The 10,822-nt window shown below is 60.3% G+C and overlaps 1 protein-coding gene across 1 annotated transcript in view; it reads right to left on the minus strand.

Moving 5' to 3' along the window:
• Window positions 1-1,852: 1,852 nt before the first annotated feature.
• The window catches only part of Kank4 (KN motif and ankyrin repeat domains 4), a 22,445-nt gene continuing 13,475 nt past the window's right edge, over window positions 1,853-10,822 (minus strand). Inside the window, exons 7-11 of the mRNA XM_023718329.1 lie at window positions 9,689-9,773; window positions 7,678-7,897; window positions 6,628-6,770; window positions 3,467-3,667; window positions 1,853-2,025 (exon numbers count right to left, since the gene is read on the minus strand). Of these exons, the coding sequence (XP_023574097.1) occupies window positions 1,903-2,025; window positions 3,467-3,667; window positions 6,628-6,770; window positions 7,678-7,897; window positions 9,689-9,773 (772 nt within the window). The 3' untranslated portion in view covers window positions 1,853-1,902. The remainder of the gene's footprint in view (window positions 2,026-3,466; window positions 3,668-6,627; window positions 6,771-7,677; window positions 7,898-9,688; window positions 9,774-10,822) is intronic.

The following is a 10,822-nucleotide window of genomic DNA, read 5'->3' on the forward strand; positions in this document are numbered from 1 at the left end:
AGCCCAAGCTGGTCTCTGCAATTGCAACGATCCTCCTGCCTCAGCCTCCCGAGTGCTGGGATTACAGATGTGCGCCGCCACGCCTGGCTCAGGAGCTGCATGTCCACGGGATGACACCCAGCACTGGCAGCAGCAATCGTGTTATGAAAGCCCTCAGGAAAAAGCCCTTCCAGATCCAGAGGGGCCCACAGAGACCCTCTGGGCTCAGATGATGCTTTCTTTAAGGGGACACAGAGGAAGTCCCCCTGCCCATGTGACATGCAGGATGGGGCCCTAGGACACAGTGCTGTCGCCCCAGCCTGCAGAGACCATGCAGAGCCCTGGGTTTGGTGGCCCTGCAGGCCGGCTGGCAGGGTGAGGCTGAGGCGGCTCCCAAGCCCTGGGCAGCCCTCAGAGGGTTCTCTGGAGGGATCCTGTGCTTTGCGCATGCTCTGGACGTCCCTCCTCAGCTCTCGGTCCCCGCGTGGGGTTGCGAGCTTCTCCTGTACCTTGTAGGCTGTTCAGCCTCCAAAAGCATGAAGCTAGAAGCCACCCCTCCTCCTGTGTAGCTGGCCTCCGCTCGGCCCTAGAATGAGGCCCGCTGCAGACCAGCTACAATCCCAGGCCGATGCAGAGAAGCACACAGAAATTTAGCCAGGAGAAAGAGGCAGCATTTTAATACACCCCAGGGACAGCACAGAGCCGCCTCCCTGGAGTGAGGCCCGGTGTCACCCAGGCTCATGGGGTCCTCAGAAACCAGACCCTCCCACCTCCTGGACTTCGCAGACCCCAGGGGCTCGGAGGCACAGCGGGGGCAGCAGGGTTGGCCTTTAACACTGACTGACAGTGGGCAGCTCCTGCTCTCGGGTGTGAGATCCAAAGGGACCCAAAGAGCACGATGTTTAGTCCTTTCCTCCTTCCACTGCTCCTGCTTGGACACCAGCGCTGCTCCCACCAGGGGTCTCAGGGACCCCCAACATCTTAACCAGCCTTGCCACCACTAGGCAGTCTTCAGGGTGACACCGGCTGGCGGCTCCCCACAGCCCCCTACACCACACCAAGAAGGGCTGATGATGCCCTCGGGGACAGCAGGGCCCAGGAGATGGCAAGCAGACTGGCCCCGGGCCCTAAGCACCCGCCTTTGAGAACCTAGGGCGCAGTGGGAGGCCCTGCTCCCCGGGGCATCTTCCCTGTCTGTGTGTGTGTGGGGGGGATTTGCACAAGAGGCTTTAGGAGAGAGCTCATTGGCGGACAGCCTGGCGCAGCTCAGATCTGGGCAGTGTGCGTGTGGCCAGGCAGTAGCTGGGGTGGAGGCAGGGCTAGGACTCACTCGGTGGGGGCGAGGGGGACACGCAGCGGAGAGCACCCCGCCCACCTGCTCCGCTGCACCAGAGCGCAGCCCTCCTCCACCTACGCCCCGAAGTCCCATGAGCAGAGGCCTGGTCTCTAAAGGACGGTAACTTCCTGGGACGCAGCTCACTGTGCCAGTCCTCCCTCCCTCCCTGCACGTGGGGACACCCGCACCACCAGCCTCTGCCACGGTCTGTGCGTCTTCAAGCAAATCCTGGTGGGACTCGAGTTCCCCGCCGTCACCAGAAGCCAGGAAACAGGGCGTGCCCTGGCGGTGACTCGCGTTCTCCCGCTCGGTCTGCGTGTAAGAGCCCGCCAGCTCCAGGCTCTCCAGAGCACCCAAAGTCCGCTCTGACCCCACAGGCGTCTTCCACAGGGCGTCTACGCACCTGGCTGGATGAGACGCGCAGACTGCTTCCCGGGGGGGCCAGGTGCGCGCGCTTGGGCCGCAAGGGTGGAGTCGGAGCCGACGCGGCGGGCGGCAGGGGGTGACCGGGGCGACCCCATGGCAGGGCCGTGGCCGGCAGGCTCTTCTCGGTGGGACGCGTCCCAGGAGGTGCTGGCTGTGCTGCCTTAGTTCTGCGGCGGTCTCTCTGACCCCGGGCGCCCAGCCTGCTCCGCATGGGCCCGCAGGAGCCCCGCGATTTCTGCATGGCCCGGCGACTGCAGTGCAATGGATAAGGCCGTGTGGCCGGCCTGCGGGGGGAAGCAGGAGAGATGGTGTTATTCCAGCGGCGGGTGCAGTGGGGTTTACACCAAACACACAGAAGCCACAGGAGGGGGTGACGCCAGAAACAAAGGACCAGCTCTCCCAGCTGACCGCAGTAAGGAAGGCCACCTGGCTTTTATACTTTTTTCGCCAGGGCTCCCATATTTAGGCAAGCGCTATACCCTGAGTTACCTCTCCAGTGTTTTAAGTTTTGAGACAAAGTAACTTTCCTAGGCTGGCCTTCTACTTGGGATACTCCTGCCTCAGCCTCCTGTTCCCAGAACTCTGCAGTCTCAATGATGACTTCTTGGAGGTCAAAGGTACCCAAGGATGTGAGGACCCTTAGCAGCCCAGGGCGTGCTCGTAGTCACTGGGTTCTGTGATGCTGGTCTCTCGTGTACTGCAGAACATGAGCAGAGCCAGTAGGCAGTGGCAGCAAGCCCTGCCTCCTGTTCTCTGCCATGCCTGCAGCATCACGTCTGGAAATGGGAGGCATTCGCTCCAGGGACCCGCAGGAGTTGACCCAGGCCTGGGAGGGAGCCCTCACCACTGCAGTCCTACAGCCTCATGGGCAACTTAGTGTGACAGGGTGGCTGCCAGGGGTGGCGGTGGCATCCGGGCACCCAAAGCCTGGTGCATGGCCTGCGACTCCCTGGACCTTGACCCCTGATGCTCTTCCAGCAGCAGTGTGGGGTGCCAACTAGGGTCAGAGAGCTCGGCAGTGTGCACATCCGGGTTTGTCAGACCCCACGAGGAGAAGCCTGGCAGGGACCAGGCAGGACATGGACCTGCAGCTCAGCCTCACCAGTGCTCAGGCTTGGTTCTGGACCCGGAGACACTGGTTGGCGGCTGCTGGCAGCCGAGGAGGGAGGAGCAGCCTGGGCTGCAGGAGGACCAGGGTTCCTGACAGCTGGAGGCTTCTGTGTGCTGAGGAGACTGGGACAGCACTCCCCAAACTGGGCGCCGCTCACTGGCGATACCTGTACTCACACTGAGGAGGCTGAAGCACAAGGACCAGAGTTTGAGGCCAGCATGGGCTACAGTGAGCTCAAGGCCAGCCTGATCTGCATAGCACAACCCTGTCTCAAAAAGTCAAAACAAAACAAAACAAAAAACAAAAATCAGCTGAGAGGCGTGTCAAGCTGGCTGGCACCGTGGCCCAGGCTGCCTTACAGTGCCTGTGTACCTGAGGAATGTCCCTTCAGTGACCTCACGGGTGCCTGTCAGGCTGTCCTTGCCCAGGCTACACCATCCCCTGCACAGCTGAGCTGGCCTGTCCACATGCTATCTGCGGTGGCCCGGGGGTCAGATGGCCAGCCTACAGCTCACAGGGTGGGGCGTGGGGCTCAGCTGTGGCTGTCCTGGCTCCCAGGCCCCAACTCCCCAACATACCACCTCATCTCCGCCCACCCCCCCCTGCCATCTCACCTTGTCAGCGAGGCTACTGTCACAGGACGGCTGGGCCAGGAGCAGCCGCACCAGGTCTGCGTTGCCGTGGCGACAGGCCAGCATGAGGGCCGTGGCACCCTCGTGGTCCTGCAGATTGATGTCCGCCCGGCAGCGAAGCAGCGCGCGTACCATGTCCCCACGGTCGTGGCTCACCCCCAGCATGAGCGCTGTCTGGCCTCCCTGTGGTGACCAAGGATGCATGAGCCAGGCCTGCCTGCACCCACCTTTGTGGCCACCAGGGCCCTGCTCTCAGGCACAGGGATGCCTTGCTGTCTCACTGCATGGGTTGCAGCTTTTAATTTCGAGACAAGCTAATGCTAAGCCACCAAACTGCCCTGACTGCCCTGGAACTGGCGCTCCTCCTATCTTGGCCTCCAGAGTGCTGGGACTACACCCATCACTGTGGAGGCCCCAGGGAGCAGAGGGGCCAGCGCAGCTGCGAAGCCCTTAGCAGCCCTTGGTGGCCTGGGGCGGGTCCACCACCTTCCTGTCCCTCACTGATGGGCGAGCACCCTCCAGGGCCGTGAGGGAAAACAGCACCACTCTGTACCAACGCGGCGCACCGGGAGAGCCACTGCAGCTGGGAGCCTGGAGCCTGCGCTGCAGTACTCCGTGCTGCACCCCAGGGGGCCGCTGCGTCCGCTCTGGCTCCTCTGTCGCGTTAGGGGTGGGTGGAGCACCGGGGCTGGCGGGTGCTCACACTCGTTTCCCTGGGGCGCCTCACCTTTCTGCACACCCTGCGAGTTCCTCACGGTCTGCCCTAGACTCTCTCAAAGATGCCTATAACATGGACAGCAGCCAGCGGGTACTGCACGGCCCCTGAGTCAGGGCCAGGCCAGCCTTCGCTTCCTGAGCTGGGGCACCCCTCCGGCAATGTGGAGTGCAGCACGTCTGGGTAAGCGTCCCCGAAAGGCCGGCTCAGCAGCCAGTGTCCGCCCTGTAAGGGGCGGGGTCTGTAAGAAAGGGGCGGGGCCTGCAAGAGGTGGGAGGAAGTCAAGTCGCAGACGCAGCCTGGGAGGACTGCTGAGCTCCGCCTTTGCCTGCTCCCTGGCCCCAGGAGGCGAGCAGCCCTGTGGCTGTGCACTCCCAGCTGCCGCTGTGTCTTACCCGAGGCCGAGGCGGTGGCCCCGGGATGCCAGGCCCCGAACCCCTGGAATTGTGAGCTGCAGCAGATCTTCCCTGTGTTTGACCCAGGCCATACTGCCCTACCCCTGAGCCGCACCACACTTCCCCCTTAAGTCGGTCTAGCTCAGCGTTTGAAGCTAAAACAGCAGCCTACTCTGCTCAGGTGACCCTCGCATACCACTCTGGGGACCTGGGGTGACGCGCGTGCGCGTGGTGTGATAGGAACTACAGGGAATTTGAAAGACAAAATCATTACAAAGACATTCTCATGATCCGCAGCGGCGCGGGAGTCCTCTTTCCTGAGTGTCTGCAGCTGCGCTGTCCTGATTCCTGAACTGACTCAAAATCTTGACCTTTCCCAGTCATTTTCCTTTTGGGGAGGAGCAGGAAGTCCCACAGCACCAGATCCAGTGTCTGAGGTTGGCAAGGCCACAGAGTCCAGGCTTTGTGATCTGCCTTTGTGTCGGATGGCGCTCGGGGACAGCAGTCACAGTATTTTTGATCACACTTGGTAAAGACACTCAGGAAAGACAACTCCAGAGCTGCTGCAGACAGTGGCAATGACGTGGGGTCCATGTGTTCAAGGTGAGAGGGAGGATTTTAAGGGAGATTAATTAATAGTGATGTGCTCTTTACTGTAATCATTTCGTAGTTTAAATTTAGCCAGGCATGGTAGCGTATTCCTGTAATCCCAGCACTCAAGAGACTGAGGCAGGAAGATTGTTGTGAGTTTGAGACCAGCCTGGGCTACACAAAGTGAGCTCAAGGCCAGCTTGAATTGCACAGAGAGACCCTGTTGTAGAAAGACAATAAATAAATAAATTCACACATTCACCATGTTTTTGATCACCCACATAAACTGCCCTTCGCTTCTGGCACAGTGGGCTCCAGGCCCTGCCAACACCCTTGATGGACACCTCTGATGCCAGCAGGATGGAGCCTCAGGCTCTGCCCAGCTCACCATGTGGCATCTACGGTCACTCCGGGTTACACAGACCCTGTGTCCTGTGTGCTGTGGATGGGCAAGGGACCTCCAAGGTGTCCCTGTTGTCCACTCAGAGCCTCCTGGGCAAGGACCGCACCCCTGCTCCCATGCCCAGGTGGAAGAGCCAAGGCTGAGGGACCCACCCTCTGGTGGCCGGCACACCTCAGCCTCTCAGCCATTGGGACAGGCCGAGCTCCCAGTGACCCATGCGGTCGCAGTGCGTCAGGCTGTCAGGCTGCTTCAGAGGTTCCTCAGTCCTGACCCGCAGTTGTGGGGCTGAGACTGTTGCAGGGAAGCTGGCAGCAGGCACAGGCGACAGTGAGTGGGGGACCCTCACAGCCTGGACCCCATCCACGCTGTGGTGGCCCTATGGCTCCGGCAGCAGGTGCCCTCCCAGCCTGGCCCACAGCACAGCTGTTGGAACCAGGACATGATCTGCACGTGCAGGATGCTGTTGCCCACCCTACCCCGTGGGGAGCGGGGCTTGGAGCACCTGAGACCTGGTAGTTTCAGAGACTGAGAGGCAGCCAGACAGATGTACCCTTGCTCACAGGACTCTGCATGGTTTTCTGGGGAAACTGAGGCGGGGAATGGGGGTTCCTCACAGTCCCAGGACTGAGAACCGACCCTGTGCCCTAGGCCCTTTGGGGACAAACAGGATGACAGTGAGGCCATTATCAGGCTCTTGGGGAGCTTGGCCTGGGCAGGGGCCCTGGTCAAGGCCGAGATCACCTTGGGTGCCGCATGTGCAGCCTACACACAGCTTTCTCAAGAGGCTGAGTCAGGGAGTGAGGCCAGGTGGACCTGCCCCTCTGCTGGGACATGAGGCAGCCACTCGTGGACCCCTCCCTGGACCTCGGGCCTTGCGCCTTCCAGGAAAGGCTGGTATTCAGGCTTTGGCTGCCATGGGTCAGACCTGGGCTCTCTCAGGGTGGACAGCACCCAGGGTCAGCGCAGAGCTCCTGCCTGAGGGCCCCACTCACTTGCCTGTGGGCGAGGCCCTCAGGGGTCACTGCGCCTGCCCACCCACCTGTGTGGCCTGGATGTTCACGTTGCCTTCCTGCAGGAGCTGCCAGACCACAGCCAAGTCCTCGGTGGTCTCTGCAGACGCCAAGGGCGTGATCATCACGGCGGTGTAGCCAGCTTTGTTCTGGTGGTCCACGGCGCAGACGCCTGTGAAAGGAGCCAAGCACTTGGCCAGGGCAGCAGGGTGCTGCAGCCGCTGCTGCTATAATTCTCAGATTGAAACAATGAGGCTTATTCCACATAGAATGAAAAACAAGCCTATGTGCAAAGATGTAGTCAATGAGAATTTAAAACGAAAAAAGCATCCAGGAGCTGAGGTGGATCAACATGAGTTCAAGACCAGCCTGGGCTACACAGCGAGGCCCTGTCTCAATAAAGCCTCCTCGTGGCCCTACAGATTGCTGCTACACAGGCCTGGGCTCCACAGCCCCTCCAGCAACACCCCCCCAGGTGTCACATGGCTCTCGTGGACCTCCACAGTGTCCTCAGCAGGGTGCCCTCCCTGTGGGAGGGGAAGCATGGAGCCATCCCTCAGATGGCAGGGTCATTTCTAGGGACCTTGCGCATGTGGTGACAGATGTGGAAAAGCCAGGTTGGCTGGGACTGGCTGCTCCTGGGAGTCCTCGTGCATGGCAGGGGAAGCAGCCACCTCCTGGTGCCGCCAACCTGGGGAGACCAGCCGTGCACCCTGCCCAACCAAGCTGCACTCTACCCTGTAGTCCTTTCTGTTTTCTCTGAGACAGGCCCAGCCACCACCTCCACTGAGCCCCTGCCCTGCACCCCAACTCAGGACGAGTCCTTGGGCCTGAGCTAGAGCAGGCTCCGTGCCCACTTTTAGTGGTAGCCACGTGGCAGCACCACCCAGCTCTCCCATGGCCATGACCTGTGACACTCCACCACAGAAGGTGCCTGGTATCAGCCATTCCTTAGTGCAAGGTGGCGGGGTCTACCGCGCCCAGAGGCAGAAGCACCCCAGGAGCCTGGGCAACACGGCAAGACCCGGGCTCTTAAAGAGAAAGAATGGCCCCGAGGAGGGACGGAGGTGCCGGCTGACCTGTGTCCAGCAGCAGCTTGGCGACAGAGAAGTTGGAGTGGGACAGGCTGTAGTGCAGCGCTGTGTTCCCGTTGCCATCTGCCAGGTTGACCAGCAGCCCCAGGAGATGTGGGGAGAGTGGCTGCACCCCGAGGAGGTAGGCGGCCACCACGGCCGGGCTGGATGACTTCCGGCTGGACACCCGGAACCACTCTTGGCTGACTGTGTTCCAGCTTTTGCCCTGAGACCCCAAAAATCCAGTTCCACAGGGTCGCCCAGGCTGGTTCCCCACCAGGGACCTGGAGACCAGGACGTGCCAGCATGGGGTCCTTGTGCCTCCTCATTGCCTCCCCATACCCCCTCAATAGCCACATGAGTGCAGTGACACACTTGGGACATATGTGCTGACCCCCAAGAGAGGAGGCAGGGACACGTAGCTACTGGCACCGGGACATGGCCCTCGCCAGGTGACCAGCTGACAAGTGCCTGGTGTAGCACCTTGTGTTCCCAAGGACTCAGCTCACACCTCCCGGCCTCCACCACACCCAGACCACACCTGCCTCGAGAGCAAGCTGGACCTTGGCTGCACTGCCGGGAGGTGGGTGCTGACTGCCAAGCTGGTCAGCACCCTAACTCGAGCCGGAAGTAGAGCCCAACCTAATGCCCCTCAGTCTCGGCTCTAAACTCTGTGAGGCCCTTCAGGGTGATAGGGCCCACAGCCCATGGCCGGGCTCCACCCGCAGCCCTGCAGGACCTGGTGAGGATGGAGGGCTGGGGTGACGCACCTTCAGATGGTCACTATAGGACAGGTGGAGCTCCCTTGGGCGGCTGCTGCAGACTCCACGCCCTCTCCTGACTTGGGGTCAGTGCAGCCCTGGCTCACTGTGGGACCCGAAGTCATGCACCTCCTGAACCTTCTCTCCCCATGGTAGAGGAGGCCAGCTCCTGCCTCCCACAGCTCTGCTGTGGGAGTCCTATACACCCTACTTTTGCAGCCAGGAATGAGGCTGCAGGGCTGGGATCCTGTGTTTGGATCCAGACACTGTGGACCGGTGTGGACCTGGTGCAGACACAGCCTCTGGTCACATTTCCAGAGTGAACAGGGATCATTTCATGTGTCAGAGGATGTCTGCTACGTGGCATCTCCATTCACACAAAACCATCTCCTGCCACGGGCCACCTGCTCTACCCGTGGCACACCAGCTATCCTCAGGACGTCTCCTGCATCCACAGAATACTACCATCTCCTCCACTAACGTCCCCCGGCTTGCCAGAGAACAGTAAGGAGATTGTAGCGGGTTTTCCATGATGAGCTAAAACTGAAGTTAGTTCTGTGCTTTGTTTAGGGATAAGGGTAAGAGTTGTACTCAGCATCCCCCCACTTGTTGGTTCCTTAACAGCCTGGGGAAGATTTGTCAAGTAGGTGAGATAAGGAAAAGGCCTGGGTGGGTGCTATGTGCACTCCTAGGTGTCCGGGCTCCCCGCTGAGCGCGGATGGGTTTCAGATGCCTCTGGCTGTGCCACCATGGGTCCCTAGGTCTCTCGTGACTTAGGCCAGTGCCCAGCTGGGGCTGTGGTGAGAAGGGCAGCCTGACCCTATGTCCCCATTTCCATGGGCTCCTGAGGTGGGAAAGAACAGGGCATTTCCTGGGATTTGGTCTGCTGGCCAGAATGAGAGTGCGTTTCGTGGGCAGTGGTAAGGGTCGCAGAGTCCACGTGGTAAGGATCACAGAGTCCACATCAGGGCCAAGGGCAATAGGCACAGGTTGCCCCACTTGTGGCTGATGGGGACATGGCTCAGCCTGGCTCTCAGAGGGTCCTGGAATTGAACTCACTCTGCCAAGGCCTGGGACACCAAAGAGCTGACGACAGACCCTCTGACAGACTCTGTGGGGGCGCTGCCTGATCTGAGACCCAGGCCACCTCGGCACTTCCCTCTGTACTTCCTCAGCCTGCTCCGTCACTCTGCCACCCCAGCAATCCCCCACCAGCCCCTCAGCTGTCTGCATGCAGCAGTGAGAAAGGACAGTACCAGGAGTGGGTCCACGGCTGCGGCTTCTGGTGGGTGTTGGCTCAGGGCCCGGCATGCGCTGAGGAACTCTTCTGAGGGTTTGCTTCTATAGAGAGAACAGCACAAGTATGTTTATACCACTTAACACCTCCTCTTTCACTTTACAGCCAACACCGCCATCCTCAGCATCCTGATAACCATGCCTGGCTTTAGGACTGTCCTGAAGGATACACGATCCCTGCCCATCCTGCTATATGTGTGTTCAGGATGGAGGAGCCCAGTGTGCAGGGACGGCGGCCAGCTGCTGTGTCCCATATTGAGCAGGGGTCACCTTCCTCATGCTGCACCCAGGAGCTCCCACCCCACTGCACCTCAAGCCTTGGGTCTCCCTCCACAGGGCCATCAGAACTTGGAGCCAGGCAAGAGGCTCACACAGTGGCACCACAGGGACAAAAGGGTTCCCTGCAGTGGGAGGAGGGCAGGCGTAGGCCTGGCCATGTAGGGCTTGGTGGCCTGGCCAGAGAAGCTCATCTAGCCCTGTGGCCCTGACAGCCAGCTGTGTTCCCACACCTCCAGGCCAAGGGTGGGGATGGTGACCGCAGTCTTTAGCCATCCACAGCTGCCTCACAGGACTAAGCAGTTACTTTTCCATGTGACCTTCAGATCCCACCCCTCAGGTTGTGTGCTCCCCATTATTCAGATGAGGAAAGTCAGGCAGCCATAGATCAAGTACCTGGCCCAACATGGCCATGGCAGAGGCGGACTGTGGGTCCTTTGTGTCACAGCTACAATGGCAGCTTTCTACCTCTGGTCATAAGACCCCCAGTGTTGCAGAAGATGGGGCTATGTCCACGTGGCTGATGAGGTTGACAGTAGAGCTTGGGGAGAAACTGGAAGGCTGTACTGCTGTACCTCTACGCCTCAGTCTCTACATCTGCAGAGTGGGGTGCAGAACTGCTCAGGGGACCACACACTGTAACAGTCACAAGGTCCTTCCATTGCCAGGGTAAAGGGACATTGGTTTTGTATGGAGAGATCAACGCTGACAATGGTCTGCCATGGCAGGGGTCACAGGTGTCCATTGTGGACAGGGTGGGAGCCTGAGCAGAAACAGAAATTCTGTGGACACTGCCATGTGGGTGGATGGGTGGGTGG

The sequence above is a fragment of the Octodon degus genome, unplaced genomic scaffold (assembly GCF_000260255.1).
Source record: "Octodon degus isolate 3935 unplaced genomic scaffold, OctDeg1.0 scaffold00057, whole genome shotgun sequence".
NCBI lineage: Eukaryota > Metazoa > Chordata > Mammalia > Rodentia > Octodontidae > Octodon > Octodon degus.